This window comes from Ciconia boyciana, chromosome 1 (assembly GCF_034638445.1).
Source record: "Ciconia boyciana chromosome 1, ASM3463844v1, whole genome shotgun sequence".
NCBI lineage: Eukaryota > Metazoa > Chordata > Aves > Ciconiiformes > Ciconiidae > Ciconia > Ciconia boyciana.
Window position 1 is genome coordinate 120,749,765 of NC_132934.1, and position 23,866 is coordinate 120,773,630.

The 23,866-nt window shown below is 39.5% G+C and overlaps 1 protein-coding gene across 1 annotated transcript in view; it reads right to left on the reverse strand.

The window, feature by feature from the left end:
* DSCAM (DS cell adhesion molecule) overlaps positions 1–23,866 on the reverse strand; it is a 408,129-nt gene that overhangs the window by 145,296 nt on the left and 238,967 nt on the right. The window contains exons 9-11 of the mRNA XM_072852157.1: positions 18,506–18,784; positions 8,460–8,579; positions 4,632–4,805 (exon numbers count right to left, since the gene is read on the reverse strand). Of these exons, the coding sequence (XP_072708258.1) occupies positions 4,632–4,805; positions 8,460–8,579; positions 18,506–18,784 (573 nt within the window). The remainder of the gene's footprint in view (positions 1–4,631; positions 4,806–8,459; positions 8,580–18,505; positions 18,785–23,866) is intronic.

Consider the following 23,866-nt stretch of genomic DNA (forward strand, 5'->3'; position numbering starts at 1 on the left):
GGTGATTTTTATCTTCCTGTACAACATAGCAAGGATAATCTATCTTTGCAAATGCAGAACAGGCAATGCCACCCTTACTGACATCTTGTGGGATATATGCCTTTTTAATGAGAAATTGGACATAAACAAAAGGATAGCATCTATGTATAAGTACTATTCTTTTCATACACAAGGAAAAGTAGCAATTGGACAGATCTCGACATTCCTATATTCTCAACAAGGAATTATTTTCCTAAAGTCTAAAATGAGCATTTAGAGGCACCCTGGTGAGCAGAGCACAGGGAGTTCTCCATCACAGCTTGCTGGCTTTACTGCACGTGTTGCAGCAAAGCAAACTCATTTGACCGGCCACGTGGGAGGTGTGCTTTTATCCTGCCCAGATAAAGTTTCATGGAGGAAGCCAGGCATAGACTTCTATCCATTTTAATAAACAAATCCTGTAGTGCTTCAGCCATACAGTGGAAAACTTTTAGCTAGCAGTGGAGGAAACAGCTTCACTAGATTAGAATCCCTTTTCATAAGCATCTTTTGGGCTTGTTTGTGTTTCTAACTACTATTATTTTTATTTCTTTTACAGTAGTAGCTAGTTATGTGATCAGGGCCTCTTTGTTCCATGAGTTGTCTGAAGATGGAGAGAAACAAATCTTGCCTGGAAGAGGTCATGGTCAATGTGGACGAGAGGCACTAAAGGAGGCAGAGGCAGCAGAAGCACAGGGTGGTGAATTACCACAGCCAAGACCCAGGGTAGCCGCAGAAACAGGGCACTAGACTCACTTTTACACTGTGACCAGGCTCCCTTTCCAAAACAGCCTCTTCTTCTGTTATTCCACCAGCTCTTGTCATAGATAACAATTTTAGAAGTTTTTTTAAAAAATGTTCAAGTGGTGAAACTCAGTGTTAAAAGTATTAGCTGGGATTAGTATGTTCCTGCTGGAAGGAGGTGTGGGTCTGACTGACGGCATGAGCTTTATGTATTAAACACATATAATGCAAATAATTAAGAACCATATTTGAGAGGAAAGTGAATGAAGCAATTCTGTTTTCTTGGCAGATAGGATTTGTTGGAAATGTTTTGGTGATCAGATTAAGACCTCTCAGTCTCCACACTGACATGAAAATAAGTGATGGATTTAGGAAGGGGCAGAGCTAACATGACTGCCTCCAACAGATTATTTACACAGGAACATACAAACCTTAATGAAAGCCTGCTTTTCAAGAGGAAATTTTTCACAATACCATTCTATCATGTTATATATAGCCCCTAAAGTGGAATTAGGAAGTGTGATGTTTATTCAGATGAAGGCAGGCAGGCAGGCCATTTTAAGCAGACATCTCTTCCCTTGTGACTCCCAGGCAACCTTTAAATAATTTTAGTTCTTCCCTTCATGTTAAAGGCTCATTATCTTTTATAGAAATTCTTTAGAAGTCTTCTCATCCCAAGCACCAGGAGTCATTTCTCAGGACAGCACTAGATTCCTTATTCCAGATCTCTCTCATAATTTTCTAATATGGTGGATAAGAAATTTGAGGACTACTTATCCTTGGTTCAGAAGAAGAGAAAAAAATAACTGATCATGATTTTTATGTCTATTTCTTGAAAAGAAAGGGAGAAGGATAATAGCTGCTAAGTGAAGATTCTCTGCTTTCATGGCTGCCATTCTAGCCCTGTGGTTCCTGATTCAGCATCGACTCTGGCAGTTCTTTCTTTTCACATTTCTGTTAGTATTCCTGAAGCCTCTTTCTTTTCCTCTCATCTTTTTTCTTTGCACTCCCTCCTCATACAATCTCCCTTCAACCAAGAAGTTAGACCAGCTTCTCTAATGTGAAGGTGTCACGCAACAAACACTGAGGCACTAAATAAATGTGTATCTGGAATTCCTATCATTTCCTTCTTATCATTAAGAGTCTTGTTAAGCAAGCCAAGTTGGTTTATAGCTTGAGCTGGCTTTTCACTAAGAAAAAGTGTGTTAATGTTAGAGGTAGTAGGGTCATGGAAGTATATTAGGTCAATGTTTATTCTGTCCACTGCTGAACTACCAAAACAAAAATTTGTCTACCCTCTTTTGCCAAAGGTCAATAGCTTTTCTGTTTACATACAGGTGACACTGGAAGTTCTGGAAGAATAAAGCATCCAGTCTCATTTAAGAGATTTGTCACAGGATCGATGAAAGGCAAAACTTTATCCAGCAATGTTACTAAAAGAGTAGGTGGAAACTTTTATCAAACATGGAGGAGAAGAATCACCTGGGCATAAGAGGGTTTTTTTTAAGTTCGCACTGATGCTATCAATGGCTAGCACCTGCATACATGAGGTATCTGTGGTACAAGGGACAGGTAAGAAGTGACGGAGGCAGCTGTAAAGGGACTGTTGCCATGTCTGTCTTTCTGAGAGGCAGTCTAGTTTCATGATCAGTGACTAAATCTATCATCTAAGCCACTCTGCTTTTTTATGAGGTGATTCGAGCTACTGCTCACGGACAACCCACATATAGGCTGAAGGAAGGTGGGAAGCCAATTTGTCACAAGGAAGCCACAAGATGTATTGATGCTAATCTTTGTTTATGTTTTGGAAGGCTGTTTCTTACCAACTTTGTCACCCAGAAACAACTGCCTGGGCCAGGTCTCACCTTCTGCCTCTGAGTAAAGAAGGCATTTAGGGTGACCTTGTGGAGCAGGATCAACTAATTAAGAACACTGTGAATTTAATGAAGGAAGCCCAAGGTTTTTATCTAGTAGTAGGGCTATACCTGAGGACTAGGGTCCAGAAACAGGCTTGTGGGGGAGAGGGAAAAGGAGCCAGAATAACCACAGAGAAAAAGAAAACAATGAATGACAAGATACAGGCAGATCTTGTGATATCTTGTCACAAGAATGACAAGATAAAGGCAGGTCCAGGCCCTTACTTTGGAGTCACTCCACCTGACCAGGTGCAAGTATTATGTGCCATAACCACACCACCAGAACAGGCGATCCAGCTATACCTGAAGCCCACCATGGCACACTTCCCCAAAGCAGCTTGTCCTTAATGTGTGCTTGATTAAAGCTAAAGCTGTGCCTCTTCTACGCATGCACCAACACGCTAACGCCGTTTGCTCTAACAGCCGTGCTGGGAGCAGTACGTGTGTTAGTGTGGATGTGTGAGGGTGTACAGACATGCTTGCCTGCTATCTCAGAGCCGGAGGGGTTTTCATTAGATTCAAACAGCAACTGACTCTCCAGGGAAGCTCCTGCTCTTATTTGATAAGGGATGCTCTTTTATCACACATGAAACTGCATGCAGTGATCAGACAGACAGTGTGCATAGCTGCCAACCAGAGGAAAGCTGTTTTTCTGTAGCATATTACAGCAGTGCATTGCTACTACAGTTGAAGATTGGCCCCAAACCGGCCAGTTAGGGAAACCACAGAAGCTGGAACTTCCATTGATCCACAGAAAAAGTATGCAATTAATATGCTTGCTTGAGAGGTTGGGATATCATGTTACTTTTTCAGAAGACGAAGCCACTATGGTAAATCAAAATGGAGAGGACATCTGAGGTACTGGGGCTTGCAAATCTAACAAAGTTGACACTCTTCCTTTCAAAGAACTTAGTTATTCATTCTCTGACATTACAACAAACAAACAACACCCTGAAACCTAAACACCAGTGGTCTAAAGTCTAGTTCTCCGATGGAGAATAAGTTGGATTTTCCTTCCTTTCAGAAAAAAAATAATCTTTTTACTTTCAAGGGCAAACCTTTTTCAAGCTAATTGACATCTCAGAACTTCAAAGCACTCAGCCAATCTTCAAAAATGCTACAAACATGAAAGTGCATGGCTTGGTGACCTCCTTCAGTACTGGTCTAATAGGTCGTACAGGAACATCTGGCATGCTGAAGTGTCAATAGTCTCTTTTTTCTCTAGTGAGAAATTATACTATCTCCACAGCTTTTTTTTCCGTAATATTTCCTCTATATTCTCAACTATGTTCATGTTTGAAGGAGTTATAGCTAACATACACCTAAAAACTGGATTGCTTTCATCTCTTGTGCCTAGAAAGTACAGATAGGTTGTGTATGCACTTCAGATTCAACAGCATTAGATGCATTTTCTGAAAGTTATCTGCCAGTGGCTAAATCCAAATGACTGCTGTGGCTGTATCTATAGTATCTTATAGTATGTTATAGCATCTTGTGGTATCTACTGTAATTGTACCTACAGTATCTGTGGTATCCTGAGAATTGATAAAGGGACTTTTTAATCCATATTTTCTTCAACTTCTGAGATTTGTAACAGTTGCTGTGAGTATTTCTCCTTTGTTGTTTTTTTACCCTTGACCAAAGAATTTTCTTACTTCCCCTTCATTACTCAGCTGTGGCTTATAGACTGGATACAAATTTTTGAAATGAGATGTTAATCCTTTTAATCTTTAAGTCCCCTTTTCTCCCTCTACTAAACAACGTTTATTGTTAACCATACTAACTTCCAGGTGCTACCACATGCAGCTGAATACCAATATTACATTAAAACCAACAAAACCAACCTCTCCCTTCCCTCCCCACCTCCCCTCCCTCCAAACTGAGGATGCAGTAGACAAGCCTTTTTCGCTCAACAGTAATATCTGGATCACAGAGAAGTGTTTTAGTTCTTACTTTTAACAGTGAGGTACATGGACTTGCTGACGTCTGCTCCCACATCATTGCTGACCTTGCAGAGGTAGTATCCACTGTCTTCTTCCAGCACATGTTTAATCAGCAAGGAGCCATTTGTGAGAAGCTGGATACGACCGTTCAATGCAATCGGCTGGAACTGAGGAACCCCGGCACCTAAAGCAGGACCCCCATGGAAATAGGTTAGTTAGGAAGGAAAGCATGTGAGTTTTTTTAAAATAAGGCAGAAACTATAGCTTCCTGTTCTTAGAGGCTCAATTCGATTAAAATACGCATCGCTTCTGACATCATCAGAAGAAACAGAATGGTTCTTTGCCAAACTGAATTCATTAAATGGAAGGAAGAAAGACTTTTGGAATGTAATAGTAGCAATAATTTGCCCATGTTAAAGGTAAAGGGGCAAAAGGAGCATGAAGCAGGAGTGGAAGAACCAGAAAGGGGGAGAAAGAAAATGAAGGAGATTTTCAGACAGCTCATGGGTAAAAAGGCACATTTGTTGTACATTTAGAGGCTGATAAATTATTGACAATTACAGTTGAACAGTCATATAAGTATGCATCCCTAATGCATACACCAAATGAATTTCTTATGACTAAGAGGGATGTCTGTTTTAGTAAACATGGCATACTCAAGGGAACTCTAGCACCTTGTTTATAAAACTCTGGATAACGTGGAAAACCACATCAGTGACTGTGTTGCTTGCTTCCTCCTACAGCTGACTGACTGATGACACATAAAATCTCTGTTCTGCCATGTTTGTAGCCAGTATTTATTCAGGCTGTTAAAAAAAAAATACAAAGAAAGAAAGAAACAAAAAGCTCAGACCACTAATCAGGCATGAGGTGCCATGTTTGGTGGTAATGTAAAAATGGAAGGTCCATAGAAAGACAGGAAGCCCAAGATTTCTGTATCAACTTTGGTTTTAAGAAAGAACCTACTTTTCTTTGGAAATAAGATACTGGGTGATTTAGGAAATAGGGAATAGGATACTGCCATACTGTCAGTATTCCATACTGTCCAGAGGCCCACCACAAGTCCAGGTTCCTCCAGCATTAGGGACTCTCTAAGTGTATATTAAGATATGGTTCTTGTAACAAAGGGGTTTACAACCTACTTTGGCAGCAGGAGATGGGATTTTTCAGGGAAATCATAAGGTAGTCTTCTTCAATGGAAGTCTCTTATACCACTTTCTGTACACGAAGTTAATATCTGTCAGCATTAATTACTATATGCAGTTGGCGGAGTCAGCCCAGGAGGAAATACTATGAATAAATACTATGGGGAATGATTTAGTATAAAATAGAAAGCTATAACAACCTATGACTACAACATCTAGAATATTAAAAAAGACCAGACATGCATACTAAAAATCCTTCTAGTCCTAGAAGAGTTTGCTTTGGGGACTTACAATTATACTGAAGGTCTGGTGGCTGATACTGTGCACTTAGAAATGTTAAAGAGATAATGTATTCACAAAAATCAGTTGCCATCGTTGATTGTTCAACTATTTGAGTCACATGCATATCCCACTTCCCCCTTTGTCTATTTTTGTTTCTTTAATAAGCCATTTTTCCTGTCATTCAGTTGGAAGGCACATTTATGCTTCACTAACTCTACCTGTCTGCAATTGATTGCCCAAGTAGACAGATGCAAGCACTCATGTCTTATATTTCTTCACATGAAAAATTCTGGGGACAATTTGGTGTTCACAGAAGAGAAAGGGCTGATACTCCTGAGGATAGCTACAACTGGGCAAAATTTTGCGTAACAGTTTGCAAAGGCTTCTTACTCTTCACACGCACTGTTACTGCTATTACAGCCAAAGTCCTTCCTCAGCAGTGACAGCAGCTTATCACACACAACTGCATGGATGAATCTGCAAGAGGACTACATGCTCATGAATCACAGAATCACACACTGGTTGAGGTTGGAAGGGACCTCTGGAGGTCATGTGTTCCAAGCCTTTTGCTCAAGCAGGGCCACCTAAAGCTGGTTGCCCAGGACCATCTCCAAGGATGAGACTCCACAGCCTCTCTGGGCAACCCGTGCCAGTGCTCAGTCACCCTCACCGTAAAAAACTGTTTCCTTAGACAGACCCTCCTGTGTTTCAGTGTGTGCCCATTGCCTCTTTACATCTGAAGGACTTTAAGTCAACAACAGATTCGTGCTGATTATGGGGTGTCTGTATTGATCACTCTCATTATTCCTTAGAGACAGCAAGTCCATTTCCATTACCTGTCTATCCTGATGTACAAAAAAATGAACCCTCTTTTTCTACTTTTCCCTGACACGAAAAGCCAATGACACTAACTTGCCTGCAGGTGTACAGATGCCCTTTCTACTCTGTTGTGGTACCTACAGATGAGCTATGATCTGACTGCTTTACTCCTGCTGGCCTCACCTCAGTAATTATTTCAGAATTTGGCACAAACCCTGCTCACAAACCAATTATATAATATATCTCTTTAAAGGAAGATGTAACATATATCCTATAGATCTGTACAGCACCTTAGTTAGACTAGGTATTGAAACTGCAGTCATCCATTAGCAAATTACAAGCTTTTGTAAAAATATTTACCATTTCACCTAGAGTTATTTTGGCCAAAAAATGAAACTGCGATTTGATGGCTTTGCCTACGTCACATATGTACTAAAACTTTCTTTGATGTAAAAACTTCAGAGCTGTTAGTGGAAAACCTTAAAAACAGTCACTTGATGGTAGAATGTCACTAAAATCAAACCACTACCCCTTTCTCCTTTATTAAGATGGAGATGGATGCTTATCAATTCGCAGTTAATTACAACTCAGCTAGCTTGGCTTGGCCTCCTCCTTCAGCACACAAACACAACAAAACAGAATTACTTCTTTGTGATTTATATTCATAATTAAAAACCCATATACCATTGAGATTAATGGCATTTGGACCGCTGCACCCTTCTTGCCACAAACCAGAATTTATCAATAAAAGCAAAAATAGTCTTTGATAAGAACATTTCCCCCACCCTTTTTCTTCAAATATAATTTGGACTTAGATCCTAAGGAAACCAAAAATGACCTGGAGCATTACGTAAAGATTTCTTCTCAACTGCTCCTAGCTTTGCTTTTTAAAGAGTTAACTCATGTAGATTGGATACAGAGTTTGGAGAGTTTGTTTTCTTGCTAAAACCAACCAGAAGACAACTGGCCAGAAGATGCAATCTAGCAGGCAGCACATTTTAATTAAAAAGCAGTCAATTTCCTATAGTTACTGAGGGTCAAGTGGAGCCAGTTTTAATGCTCTGTTACATGAGAAGAAAATGTTAAAGCATTATGTTAAGCACATACTGAATTACTGCTTATGCTAATGCTATCTGACCTTTCTTCTTTGCTGAAAAGATATGATTTGCCATGTTATCACGGATTTTGAAGGGGAAAAAAATCAGCCAAATGCTGCCGGTGAACCTTGTTCTGAGGTTGTTTCAACTAAAGCACTATCTCTTTTCTCTCAGCTGTCCTTTTCATCACTTGCCCGCTGAGGCCATAGCTAACACAGGCACACATTCACAGCTCCAGGACGTCTCTAAGGCAGACCACAAGTCCATCTAGCTGAGCCTTGCGTCTATGCCAATGGCCAGCGCTACGTGCTTAGGGAAATGATAGAAGAACAGTATAAACATGACTGATACTTCCCTTATTGCACCCTGCCAGCCTCTGACAATATGAAGATTAAACCTCTGACAATATGAAGATTAAACCAGTAACTTACAGGTGAGTAAGCTGTTACTAAACCAGAATTAATCTGTGCCCAGTGATCACAGGAGGAATCCTACCTTTTGAGTACTTCCAGACAATGGTAGGAACAGGATAACCCTCTGCAGAGCAGTTGAGAATTACAGCTTTTCCATAGATCCCATCCTGGTCACTGGGCTGAACCACAAACCTAGGGGGTACTGTGGGAGGAAGCAGAAGAAGGCATGAGAATTTGTGCAACTTACCAAGTAGCTCAAAATGTCAGACCAGTCAAATAAGGAAGCATAATATTTCATAGTGGAAAGGAAAAATTAAAACCAGCTTTTTGATGATCCAGTGACATAGTAAAGTTGGTTTTACATGATTATTTACTTCCTGTGCACAATCTTAATATATTTCTTGCCAGGCACAACAAAAGCACTGCTCTTGATAGGATACAAAAATAAGTTAATAAAAATCTCTCCATAGGAGAGGTTATAAAATAGAGTAACAGATAAATCAAAGTCTCATGGTCAGAAGAGAAATGCTTTCTAACAAACGGAGAGGTATGACAGGTGTCTAAGGACAACTGAAGTTTTCTGTTTGTTTTTTGTAACAGTGAACTACTAAGCTTCAGAAAAAGTATTAAATTATGTAGTGTAAATAACCTTAAAAAATAACAGCTTTTAATACCAATCAAATCACTTCATATTAAAGTGAGCATGTTTGAAACATAAATTCTGATAGGACTTTTCTTTCCAAATAGCCATAGAAAGTTTCAACACAATTTGCTTGCACTAAGTTGAAGAGGAAAAGTCTTAGTGGAATAGATGTATGTACATCAATGTATACATATTATTAGACTTATTCTAAGGAAGCATAAAACCACTGCAATTAGTCTTGCAGACATAGGCAAGTATGCATATATTTATACATGGATAAAATAAGAGATGCTTATCTCAAGGAAAAGCTCTACGTGTTCCAAATACAGATACACAGTGAAGAAAACAACTTGTGACAATGCTAGACCTACAGTTTACCGTGAAGGCCTGATACTGAATGTCAATGTCTCAGTGAAACCTGAAGATTTGACAAAAGTTTGAAAGAAAAGCTGAAAACTGTGAAGAATGGTGAAAAAGCCACAAAAGTTATTGAAAATTAAAGGTGCTTAATGGTAGTATTAAAGTCAGTTAAAATCACAGATCTTCATTGACCTCCTGTTCTTTTGTTCAGAGAATGAAGAAGTAAGTACCTGAGGAAAAAAGTAAATTATTTGTGCCCTTATCCCACACGTTATTCTTTTTGTCATTTCTTACAGTGCTACAGAGAAAATGTAGTAAGGTGATTGAGCCTGTGACAGATTTTTTTTTCCTCTCAAATTGAGTACAGCAACACACTGAGATCTAATGCAGTAAAGGAGAAATCCTAATAGTTGCTTGCTTTCCTCGCCCCACCGCAGCGTATGCACATGGGGGGACATGCACAACCTCACGGGTTCACAGATCCACAGGTCCAGCCAGCGCTGGGTTTGTCTGAAAGTTGGGGGAGGCAGAACAGAGGGCCCAGCCATCCCTCCTTGCTCTGACCTGACCCATCTTCCCAAACGCCCATCAGGCCCCACCACCTGCCTCTCCAGAAGTGCCAGAAATTAAGAAAGAAAGTGTGAGAGAGGGCTGTAGCATGAGGAAATGTAAGGCAGCACAGAAGAGGATCATCAGTACAGTGACTATTTGCCCTAGGACCCAAAACAGCTCGTAATGGCCATCAATACAGTACTACTTATACATCAGAAAAACTGTACCACAGAAGCACAGCAGAAGCACCAATGATATACTGTATTAAAGTTTTTTCAGTATATACACTCTCATAGTTTATGCAAATAGGACTTCCCATTATAACAGAGAGTCCCAAGTTTTCCTTAATGAGAAACTCAGGCTGCCAGTGTCGGTATGGACAGGACCGCTAAAAGAGATACTCTCTCCAGGTTCAGAGAACCCACCTCACAACAGCTTGAGCCTTCCTCCCGGTGCCTCCATAATCCAGACTCCTCTCCAGTTTTGTCTTTCCGCCTTCATAGCTACAACTGTTTTTTAAAAGATGAGAACAATCTTCTGGAGAGCAAACAATCCCTTTAACTGGACCTCTTGCTCCTTGAATCCTATAGCTATAATGCAAAGCTGTTTATTGCCTAAATATGTACAAAGAAGCTCCACTTCTGTTTGGAACACAGCTAGAAGAAACAGAAGGAACTAAGGGCAATAGAGGGAAGAGAGACCTTTGTACTAGGAGATGTATTTACCTCTGTCAAACATTTCAGCTTTCCAAACGGCTGCCACACTGACAAACATAAATCATATGTTATGTTAATTCATGATGGGTAAGCATCAAACATGAAATCCCGTCAACAGCAGCCCTGGGCAATCACCCACCCTGTTCTAATTATCTACTCACAGAAGACATTTGCTTCGGTAGCTCTTTTCTCACTGTTCTGTGTTCATTTTATCACCATACACAAAAGGATTCCCAAGTACTTATTTTCCAAAGCAGGTGAAAAGTACAATTAGTTGCACAAATAGGTTTGATTTTCTACAACTCAGCACGGTGGCATCAGCTTGTTTCACCTCAGTAATGGTAAATAAATTTGTATTCACAGCTTCTGAAAAATCAATTACAAGCTTCTTATCCATAAAGAGGGTAGACAACCCCTTCCCCCCAACACAAAAACACCTCAGTTGTATCAGTCTTACAGGTGAATTATTACAAATGATGCAATGGAGTGACTGATAATTACTAGCCTCCTCTACCACTGAAAAGAGTGAAGAGTATGTCTTTTAAAATCTCTCTTACAATACAAAATTTTTGTAACTTCTTTGTTTTATTTCCCTTCTCTTTGAAAAACATTTTCTTTACATTCTTCATTTGCTATGGATGACACTGGCAAGAAGTGCTAATTTTTCAGGAAATAATTTATTGGATTAAATGGGTAGGCATATGCAGAAAGTTCTGGAAAAGTTAAGCAAGATTGCCTAGTATGGAATAAAGGCAATTTAAAATACTATTTGCATTAAAGTTATCTGTTAAAATAAAATTTTTGTCTAATCCGTTTGGGCATATATAGAGAAAAATGTATGGATGCCAAGTGTAAATGTTGTTTGAGCATTTCTATGAAAATGCATCCTTCCACATCTTTAATGAACTCATGTGGATATTCACAATGTGTTGTGCCTTTAACGCTCTGAAAAGGGCTTTTTATCATATTGATTTCACTGTATTTTGGGTATATATATATATATAAAAAACATAAGTTTTTGCTCAGATATTCTTGGTATTCTCGGTTTTAATCATTACTTTTAATACAGAATGATACCAGAATGGTAACTGTGGAAATTAAACTTTGCAGTATAAGCTCCAGAACCAAGTGTATGATTAGCAATCGTACGATTTCCTTGTACTGCTCCATAAACAAAACATGTTTCAACCTTACTTGGCAAAAACTCTGCCCATACCCAGTAGTAGAAACAATTTCTATATTCAGTAAAGCCTTGGCCTTCCTTTAGGACTACATATGAAAATGCCAACTGCTGCTCTGATTTTGAAGACATGAACCCTTGACACTTAGTCTTAAGATTGCCAATAGAAATCAGAAAAGATATTACAGCAAAACAAAATTCCTCATTCAATGACCTTTCAATTGTTTCTGTATTGCTGTCTAGGTCAAAGCACAGGATTTTTCTACTTATAGAAATGATTAAAAAGTAAACAGAGGACACCTTTACATTTTTCTTCTTCATCGATAGTTTGCTTCTCAATTTTATTTCAAATGATAACTTGTTCAGTGCTATGTGCTACCATATTTGGGAAGAAAATGCAGTTAACTACTTGATCTAGATTTTTGTACTTAGCTTTAGATTATAAAGCTACATTCACTTTTTCATTATCTTTCAGGAATTCATTAGCCCTTAAAGAAAATCTGCTTAGTAAGAATTTAACCAAGTTAATTTGTCTGATATGCTTAAGTAGAGTTAAGGGAGAAAAGAAAGCAGTTAGTTCTCCTCTGTCTCTAGTTGTAAAGATGTGGGCCTCCTCTGCCCCTTTAGAAATGAACCACTCTGAAATAGCTCATGAATATGATTGAACAGTTCTACTTTTATTATCACCCGTGTTTCAGCAGCACAGTCCCTTGAGCCCGTAAAAGAGGGCATTTAAAATTGCTTTAACAGTGAGTTTCTGTTAGGCTCTCTCATTTAATGCAGCCCACGGATCTGTGACGAGAAATGAGCTGTTGAATTGTTTAGTGTAAGAGCAATAAGTTGGCAGATGCAAACTATTTAATGGCTGAACTCAAAGGACCTAAAAAAGGTGTTTTGAGTCAATATTATGACTAGCAGTCTCAGGCTCTCACAAAGGCAAAACAAAGGATGAGAGCAATCAGAATAGGATGTTGAAGATAACATGAATGTCACGTGCCATTTTAGGGGAAGGAAGATGTTTTTATTATCTCCCTGTGTGAAACAATCCTGATAAGATGATAAAATGTGAGTTGGTACCCTAAGAAGATACTGCTTCCCAGTGTCATTGCAGCTCGCAGTGATGGACTTTACAAGCTACTAAATAAAATCAATTTATGAGTGCATGCTAACATTCCCTGATTTAATTTTGCTTTATGTAAATCCAAGAATCCTTTCTGACTGTGCTTTATGCCAGGGACTAGATGACAAACTCTCACACTCCTTCCTGGACTTCAAACCGATGCAAGTGCTTCTGGCTCCCAAGTACAGCAATCAGTATGTCACACTGGAGAGCAATTTTGAAGGCTCCTAACATGAGCTCCTCCGGTGGGCTACTGGATTGAGTTAAGAAATAATCTATGACATCAGCTCAGAATACGTTTCATCTTTACATGGAATATTTGTACTTACGTTTAGATCATACTGTCAAAATGATGGAAGAAATTTAATCAGCCAAAGCAACCATTGATGTATTAATGAATGAGATCATTAAACACTGTACTTTAGCAAAGATGAACAGTTATTAAATTTGGTCATTGGACCTAAGGGGTCGATTTAGCTGGTTTAGTGAAACCATTTGCTATGCAGTTCAAGAAAAAAGATGTACTTTTGCAAAATGAGACAGTGTCTAGCGGCTTGTGTTGATCAGGTTTGTCTAATGAGAACATTAAATAGGAAGTGAATCATTCAAGAGTAATCTTCAAAGCCGCAGTGTAAACACCAGCAAAGAAAGTAAATGAATTTTGACACCAGCTGTGACCGTAAATCTTCTCCCCCTGCTTTTCTATCACAAACTGCATTTGCTGCATCACACCAGCACCACCACCAAACATCAGAAAGCAGACAGATACTCACTTCCTATCGGGAAGATTCAAGGCTCAGGGACTCCTCATTGGATGCCTAACTATCTAATGATATTCGACATTCCTGGCAAGCACAAAATGAAAACACACTTACACTTAATGCACTAAATGCATTAAGGGGGGTTATTAGGTATTTAAAGACCTTATCTCAACTTTAAGTTATGATGTGTTCACTAACAGGAATTTTAAAATCATGATTCATGCACCCACTACTATCTTTGAATTCTCTTTTCTGGCAGTATCTGAGAAATTTTGAACTCATAATACATTTATCAGCTTTTTGTTTTTGGTTACCAACTAAAATCTTTTTCACTGCTTTTTATTTCATAATTACTTTATTCCCATTTTAGGAAACCCTACAGAAATTAATAACACATGATAAAGTGTATATAGATTTTTAATCACTCTTTAGAAGACAGTCTTAATGAGTAAAGCCTTAATTAATTCTGCGTGATGATATAAGTAGTTGATAGAGAAGATATTTTCCTAATTTCTATGGATGGCTTTCATGACAGGATCCTATTCTTTCCTTTTACTTGATAGCATGCCTAGCAAACCAAGAGTGTGACAAGAAATACAATAATCAAAATTATAATACTTTATGGGTTTTTGAGAAACCCTTCTATCTTGCAAATTTTTGACTCACTTCCAGAGGAACTGCGGGCCTGGATCTGGCGGAGCACAAGATTTTGAGAAGGAAAACCCTGTTTTCACTTACCTGGACTGCCTACCTGCGGTGCCTAGATGCAATGAAGATGGTAGACTTCTCCCAGTGGCTAATCAATGAGCTTTCAAAAGATATTCCATAAACATTAGGACTAATCAAGCCTGCTTTTCTGTGGATTTGTACCTCGTGGTTGAGTACAGACTCCAGTAGGAACATTTCCTGTGTTTGCAGAAGGGCTCACCTGGTAGATTCTCTGGTGTCTAGTATTACATTCAGTAAAGGTGTTTCTAATCAATCACCTCTTTTCATTAAGTTTGTAAGCTTTCAGCTCCACTGGAGGCATTTTCCCCTCTTCTGATTTGTCTGAAATTGGCTAATAAATTGTGGAGAGAAGTACTGGCAGATCTATGTCCAGAGCATGTGACTCTGTCTCATTTCCAGGTCCTCAACAAGAAACCCATGGCAGAGAGAACTGAGATTGCCCTAAGATCTTCTCACCCAGGGCTGCACAGCTGCTCAAAAGCTTTATCCTCTCACTTTCTTTCTCTCATCAGGTACCTTCCATCTCCTATGTGATGCTCTGCAAGGAAGCTCTGTGGAAGCCGGTCATCTTCCTCTGATATTATTTAAAGCAGGGAAAATCCAGCCTTGCTGGCCAGGTATTTTTAGGGCTCCTTATCACCACTTGGTGCTTTTATAGAGCACAAAATAATGGGAACAGCAGTGAAGATTTGCCATAAGTTGCCCACCGATTTTAAGAGACCAGTGCTTGTTTTTCTTTTGCCATTTAATACTCCTAGCAAAATGGCAGTGCAGCTTAGATATGAAAAATAATATTTGCAGGAAGAATATAGGAAATTTATTTAGCAGGCTTAAAACTTAACAGAAAAATATGAATGCTAAAAAATAGCATATAAATGTGATCTGATAGAGAAAATATTGAGGAAAAAAATCTCAATTTGTAAAGCCAAAGAATTTATGTGGCTGTATGGATTCTGCAGAAGTTTGTGTACTCACTAGTAGTTCAAATGTAGCAACAAGCAGTTGGCCTGTGTTTCTTCATTCATCTTAGGAATTCTACCTCTAAGTCTATCCATGTACTGTAAAATGATATGGACTCCCACTTATTTTGGAAACCTGATAGCCTTCATTGTTTTTAAGTCTACTTTTGAAATGAATACAATGACAGTATAGATAAGGAAAAAGGAACTTTGTGGGGAACAGTCATATTTCCCTTTAGTTTCCTCTCCCATTCACTGTCTACTCTCATATCAAAACACACACACTTCACATAAATAAGATATTCCCAAAACACATCCACTGACATTTAGGAAATACAACATTTAAGTTTAAAGCACACTGCTGAGAAACCATCACACAATGTGGATTAGAAACAAGAGGAGTTTAAGCACCATTTCTTCTCCCTTTATTTGGAGAAAAACTGCTTAGTTGATTTAGAAAAATATTGTGTTTCAGTTAAATGGCACCTATGAACAGAAAGATGAGGAGGGGTCAGAAAGCCTGAAGAAGAAACGTACAGCAGGAAAGCCATTCTTTACTTAAATGTGTATAGGTCAGGTTGGATGAAGATGAGTAGTGACCAACAGTGACCCTCTGATGGCTGTCTGTCTTCTGACCTATGTGGAATGAGACAGTTGAAGCAGTTCAATATGAGGAAAAGAGGTCTGTCCAGGGTTTTGGCAGAAAATTCAGGTCAAACATCATATTATATTTTCCCCTTTCCCTCCGAGTGAGAACTGCTATCCCAGATGCATACACAAAACTGATTAAGACATTACCATTTAAATTGACATAGAGAGAGAAGAGAGGAGAGTAGAGAGACTTAAAGGAGGCTGCTGCAGAGCCGTAGCTGGGTAGAAAGATAAGCAAGAGGGGAAGAATGAAGTAGCCCTCATAAACTCCTAAAAAGTTGCAGGACTACAACTCCAGAGGCTCCACGCCTCTGAGTAAAACAGAGTGAAAAGCTACCCTCTATCATGCCCATGGTTTCTAAGGATGCCCTTCTGGTACACGCACCCAACAGCTGTCATCTCACTACTGGGGCAGAGCCTTCATCAGGACGTGCAATTAGAGCAGCAGCACACAAGGGGAAAATGGAGGTGTTGGTGTCAGTGGCATGAAAGGGGCGCAAGAGCAGGCTCCCCAGAACTCCTCCCCTGGACAAGGATGGAAAATGCATTAATGCCAAACAAGGCAGCAAGAGGCAGACGTGTCCAGGGAACAGAGGTCAGGCCAGCCAGGGGCTTGCCAGAAGAGGAATAGCCCACTGACAGCAGGAGGCAGAGATGCTGCAGTCCAGGCAAGGAGAGCAGGGATGCTGTTAGGGGAAGGCAGGGCTTGCCCTGATCAGGAGGGTGCAGAGCAGAAATCCCTACATGTGGCTCACTAGAGCTGTTATAGCCTTGTGGATCTCGGTGCCTAAAAAAAGATAGACAGGGTTTGCAGAGAGCCAGTTTTCAGTGGCACTATCTATGTCAACATTTTTTTTTTTTTTTATTCTGGAGATCATCCTACCATCCCTGTTTTGATGCAATGCCTATAGGAACCTGTACAGAGTTGCTAAAGTGATCCATTCCCATCGCTTCAAGCACTGAGTATAACTGCAAATCAGGTACAATCTCAGCTGTTATTAGATGCAGCATTTCTGTGTAGGGCAGACATAGCCAGTGGACTGTCTGTTGTGATGGGAGGTTATCAACTTTCCCTTCTCCAGGAAAAGAGAAGGCAAGGAAAATCTTTTACTATTGGAAAGATGGATAGGGTTAAAAGCTAACAGAACAGCTTAGGAAAAGAATAATTAAATGCAAGTAGTTAATTAAACTACTTAATTTAAGAATTACTGGGTAGATGGGGAAAGTAATAGATATCTGTACTGAATAATACAAGATTAAAAGCAGGTGTTTTTTTAAATCATTAAAGTAATATTCATATCAAAACTAGTGAAAAAGCAATGGACCTATTTGCTGCTGATTTTTGGTAGTACCAGCATTAAAAAAATATGCATACACCTTCTATGAGTGGAAAACTAGGGAATAATCCATTAAACGTAGTCCTAGGACAGTGGGAAGATTTGACTTAAAAGGAAGAGCTGTCAGAAAGTTTTGCTTCAAATGAGTTTTTGAGGGAGGAAAAAAGCCTGGAAAAGATGGCAAAAAACCCCGAGTGGTTTTAACATTTGTCTTGGTAAACTTACAGAAGGGGATATAAGATGTAGTGATTTGCAACAGGCAGAATAACCAGGGTCACTTGCGGTATTATGATATGTCCCTCTTTCTCTGAGGAGTCTAATGGCTTGATAGCAAGAGGGAGATGGTGGAGGGGGAAGAGTATAACTGTCTTATTTTTTAAAAATGAAAATTTAGAACACTTTTAAAAACTTTCAGAAAGAAAAGGAAGCAATTTATTTTTGTTGAATTTTTGCACAGTAAGTTTGAAAATGTATCACAAGGCATGGTCTCTAGGGAACTTGGCTAAGGTATGACTTGAAAGGTGAAAGCTATTGAAGGCAAAGTATCTCTCTAAAAGGTCTTTTCTACATAAAATATTTCCTTACTGAAACTATATTCACCTCTATTTCAAGGCAAACTGTTGTGAAGTCAGCATGAGCAAATGAATCGTGCGTAATAAACACAAATAAGAAAAAGAACAACAACATGGTAACAGGGGAGAGTCTTTTCCCTGTGAAGGCAACATCATGCTTTGCTTTTTTAGTGACATGTTATACGAGAGGCTGCTTTAAATCAAAAATGGAGATAATCAGACTAAAACAATAACAGAGAGGAATTTGATACCGTGTCAAAGGCTTGATCCCAATGAATGGCTTGTGCCTCACAAAATTTTCCAGGAAGCCAGTCCTGTGGATCCCCCATCCACCCTGTGCACTCCAGTGTTGTTGATTACTTTTGAGACTTTTAGATAGAAAAAGTCATGTTAGTTTCTGTGCTTCATTGCTCTCTGTGCTCTCTGTTATGAAGAGAGGGATTACCATATTTTCCTCTTTTTTATACTTCCCATCAAACAGATGTCATTACAAAATACTGATGAATTCCGCTTAATTGGTGCCCTTCAAACTAATTACATCTACTTACCTCTCACGATTAATTGGCTTTGGTGCTCCACAGCTGCTGCATCATTTCTGGCTATACAGGTATAATTCCCATTGTGCATCAGTGAAAGATTAGAAATCCTTAAGGAGCTGGTGAAGTCGATGTTGTCAATCGTCACCCCAAGGCTGGCTGGGATCGGCCTGCCGTCCTTCTGCCAGGTGATTGTGATGGGCAAATCCCCAGAGACCACCACGCAGGGAATGAAGACCCGCTGCCCAATGGAGAACCGCGGGAACTCAAAAGGCTGAATAAAAGGCGGAACTGAAACAAAAGAGGAAAGAGGAGCTATTGCAGTTATGGTTTCATTTCTGAAAATAACATAATGGAACAGATGTGCAATGCTGAATATGTAAAATCAACACCTTCGACAGCCATAGAGCATTGTTTAGCTCAAAAAATCCCATCTTTTGCAAATACCTTTTTTTCCTTGACTACCCAATGCATAAGCAGAGACCACAAGCAGTGAAATCCCTGGCTGCTGGAGACACCAGACACCACTGGCAGATTCCTGCAAGAGTATTGAGCAGCTCTTCAAGAAATCTCGTGCCATCTCGTGACCCACCAGGACTTTCAGCAGTGGGATTGCCTGGACAGTCCAGGAGGAGCTCAGCAGCTTTCAGGATCTGGTGCAAGAGCCTTGCTTAGGGTCACGGAATAAACCTGGAAGCAGCTTCAGCTTTGCCTCGTGATGAAAGGGAGTGTAAGCTTCTCTAACTGCTCCTGGCACTTATTTCTTAGTGTTTCAAGTCACAATTCTCAATAAGATTGGATAGAGGTATGAAGTGAAAGGCTTATACAGTACTTGTAGGACAGCAAGTTAAAACTGTTTTCTAAACAGAGGGCCAGTACAAGGCATAAACTCTCAAGCTGGTGTTTAATTCCTGCTAAGCATATTTTGCTTGGCAAATCTTTTTTTCTTTCCTTTTTTTTTTTTTAAAATTTATTATTCTGTGGCTGAACCAAAAACCATGAAAGAAATGCTCTTATTTTGTATCACAGAGAAGAATTCCACTTCTTAGAAAATGTTTTCAGGTATTTTTAATAAAAACAAAGGAAACAGTGGGTTGGATTCAATAAACAAAGCAGGTATTAATGAGAGTGCCTCACTTTCTCCAGGTTGTGGTCAGAACATTCACTAACAATTTGGTAAATTGAGAATCAAATACCTACCCAGACGAAGGAACTGAAAGCTTCTCCACTTCTCAGGGGAGCAGTCTAACAGCCAGGGCATTGATCTAAGACAGGTTTCTATCAATCACTATGGAAAAGACTATAAAACCAACTTTGCAAGCAGTACTCAAGTACTCATTTATCAAAGGAGAAGCTTCCTAGAGGTTATGTACCTTAGATATAGTAATGCATTTTCCTATTCTTGCCTGAGAGATTGAACATCTTTAACAGGAAAGATTGAAGGATACCCACAGTAGAACATTTACACTACTGTATATTAGCTAGCTTCAGAAGAAAATGGAGCTGGTGGCTTTATCTAATTGTATTTCTTTTGTCCTTTCTCCCTTTAGCAAATCTAAGGCTGTGTTTTTGCCAGAACTGAAGCAGGAAAGAAGCAGAAAAACTCTTCAAAATGGTTGCAATGTATACCAGCCCATTGACTTCTCCAGCAGCAGTTTTGCCAGTGTCCTATTTCTGGGATGCAGGGATAGGTATTTGAGACCATTACTATGGTAGTTCAGTGCACTTCTTTTGATCATTGAATATGTTGGCTGCTCTTCCATCAGGAGTAAGAAAGTTTATTATTAAGGAAGCAATACCAAACCCTCCAAAGGGAAAAGGTGTCATTCAAAGGCATGTTCAAATGCTTGTGTATATGCACATCACGGTGCACAAATCAGATATTAACTCCACTATTTCTGGCATAGCCGTGATGCGGTTTGATGAGGAGGTTATGACCGTGCGCAGCTGCCACGGAGAGGCAACATCAGGTGCAGGGCATCACAACTCATCCTTACCGGCTTTCCCTGACTTCTTCCGAGACCAGCTCACTGTCTGCGGTTGTGGGAAGTGCCACTGCAATCAATTTTTCTCACACGCTGTAATGCCTTTTCCTGACTGCTCTCTCTCAAATCGCTAAAACCTGTCCTGTTGTGTTTTGAAAATATGGTAGATCAGGCATACAGAAGAAAGAAACTCAGTATAAATTACTGTGTTTATTTGAACTTTGAGCACTGGAAATTAACTGCTTTTTCACTTGGGGACCTAGTGTCACAAAGTGAGGCAAAATGTCTGCCCGCCTTTTCTAATTACCTTAGCGCAGCTAACGCATTCACAAGAGATATTTTGGATTCTTTGTACATCAGCAGAAAAAGGCCAAATTTCTCTTAGCATTTACTGACAAGCAGTTATAATATAAGTGGGAATGAGAAATTTTTAGAATGAGACTGTCAAAAGGTTTTGACATAACCTTTCCCCTTGATGAGTGCAAATATCTGCTAAATGCCAAGTGCCCCTCTTACTGTGTTGGTTAGCACATTTCTACCCAAACCCTTCTCTTAGTCGCAGGCATCATTACTGAAAGATATGCTAAAATTCACAACAGGGTGGCAAATTGCTTCTGTATTTTCTGCTGAGTGTGTAACGAATTTGAACCAATCTTTCGCGGACAAAATTATATCAAAAGTCAGACAACATATTGCTCAAGGATTGTTATGTGCATCTTCCCTCTCCATTTCCCTGATGAAGAAAACAGGGAGCAAGATCATTAGGTCACAGTGAAGTATTTTTCAGAAAATATTGATTTGCAAGGCTGCATTTATCAACTCTAAAATTTAGAGTAGCAGCCTGCAGAGCATTTCAGAAATTGGCTAAAATATTTATAGACAGCACATTTTCCCTCTGCTCAGGTTTTTAAGATACAGAGGAAATCAACATTTATTTCTGCTTCATAAAATATAATGTATATTCAACCTGCAGCAGCTTGCAGTACTGACAAGGAGCTTATTTTAAAAACCAGTGTGTAATTTAAAATCCGTACTTAAAAAAAGTAAATAGCCTAGTGATAACTTTGAAGTATTGAAGAATGTTTTTCAGCTACAGTATTTAGCAGTTTGGGCTGATAAAGGCAGTTCCTGGCAACCTAACATACTAGATAGATTTTCTTCCTGCTAGTTTGAAAAAGGAAACAATCACAACAAATCACTTATTAAAAACATAGAATAAAGCATATCTGAAGTCAGACAAGTAATTTCTGAAATACAAAAGTTGCCACATATATATATCTCTACATCTATCTCTGCAGTAAGAAGTTGACATATACCCCTGACAGAAGAAAATATCGAGCTTGATTAACCAGCATGTGGGTTGGTTTTTTTTGTAAACTAAAGCTGTATCATTGCCAAACAGCACTGAAAAAATAAGAAGGAAGTATACTACTTTAACTCTGAGAGAGAAGAGTTACAGTAGGACAGATGTATTTAAAATGTGTTTAAAATACTTCAAGGTATGTTGAAGTATTTTCCTTCCCTATACGTAGCTTAAGTTTGACCACACTTCAGAGCTTGTATTTGATTTTTTTTGTTAAATTATGCTATTTTATGTAACAGATGTTACATGTTAACTATATAGAGAGAGGGCGGTATGTGTGTGTGGGCTTGTGTATATGGAAGGGATGTTTCTTCCTCTACCCACAACAGGCAAAAGAGTGAAAATCTCTGCTTCATGCAATGAAGCGCAATGTCTTGGGAATGCTTTATTGATGAGTGCTTGAATTAAGTGTCTATTTAAGAAGAGGAGCATGGGCCAGCCTCATTAGTGGTAATGCAGGAAGATTTAAATTATGTTTTTTGTGCCCTAGCAAGGTCTTCTGTACCTCTGGGAGATTACTGTAAAGGAGGGCAAGGAGGGCTTCCATGCTGCTCTCCATTAGCAGAGGAACATCTTTAATTTCTTGCCCTCCGTTCCATGGGAGTTATGTTGGAAGAAACTGCTGAGATGATTCACTAAACCAGAGTATCCTGCAGATAGCCTGTCTCCTGCAGCAGCCTTGTGAACATGGCGTTCCTCTCCTGGGCTCTGCATAGTAAAAAGAAAGTAATCTGGTGCTTTATCATTAGAAACGGTTCCCTAAAGGATTTTCTTGCAACACTGTTGCAGGAGCTGTGCCCACAATATAAAATACCTTTGGCAATGAATACTCACAACACAGGTCCATTGGCTGATGCAAAGTAATAGCCACCAAACTACATAGCCTCTTAAGGCAGCCGTGTGACCCTAGATTTCAGGCACTGGGAGTGCAAAAGCCAAAAGTGCTTTGTCTCTGCACAAACCCTAGCCACAGTCTAATCATTTGTAAGTTTTCTCAGCCATCAGTTGTTTCTCCTAAACAGCTCCATCCCTTGTGGGTGATGGTTTGAGCAATTGCACATAGTTGCTGAAACACTGGATTTTTCTGCTTCTTTCTTGTATGTATTGAGCCTTATCAGTAGGGCATGTCATTCATTGAACTATCTGTTAATGGCATTTACTGAGCCAAGCCACATACCCCGCTCCCTCGTTGTGTACTAATGTATCCTGTCTTGAAAAGAGGGAATGCTGTTATATCCTTCAGGCCTTTCTAAGTGTATGCACTGAAGAAAAAAAAAAAAAGAACCAAACTAATCTCTGTAACGCCTCTGCTGTTGCACAACGTTTCCCTCTACTTGTAGGTTCATTAGTTACCGAAATTAACCCTGTATTCAAACATCTTCAGAATCTTACCACAACAAGCTGTGGTATTTTATCAGGAACTGTCGCTGAGTGTGGCAGAGCAAATGCTGTGGGAAACACTTATTTCCCAGGGGAGCTTACTAGAGACTTCACCCTTTGCCTTTGTCACCACTCCCCTTTCCTGCAATGCAACACCGATAGCTCATAGGCTCCCTGGTGCTGTTCTGAGAGCTCCTCTGAAATAAGAAAGGATGTAAAATGTTGTGTAGAAACCAAGAGTGCTTTTATGTCATGTCTCATCCATCTATCGAACCACCTCCTTTCAGCCTCCATTGTGAGGGGAAAAGAGCGTGCCCTTATCATATGAAGCACCCTGCAAACCTAGGATGGTGGAAGCTCAGTTCCGTGCCCAAGGGGATGCGTTTGCTGTTTATTTTTTAAAAGAGAAAGCCTTCTTCATATGAAGATAAGATACCAGCTGCAAGAGTATATTAACCCAACAAGCAGTTACCTTTATTGTTAAAGTGCCACCTGATAAAAAGCCTCACTTGTAGGCTAGGTATCCAGAAGCACTTACTAGTTATTTTTAGTATGCTTTTGGAACCTAGTCCAGAGCTATTGCCCTTGTTTAGCCCCTACATGATCTAAAGTGATCTTTGTCCTCAGGTAACACTGTGAAAAGTT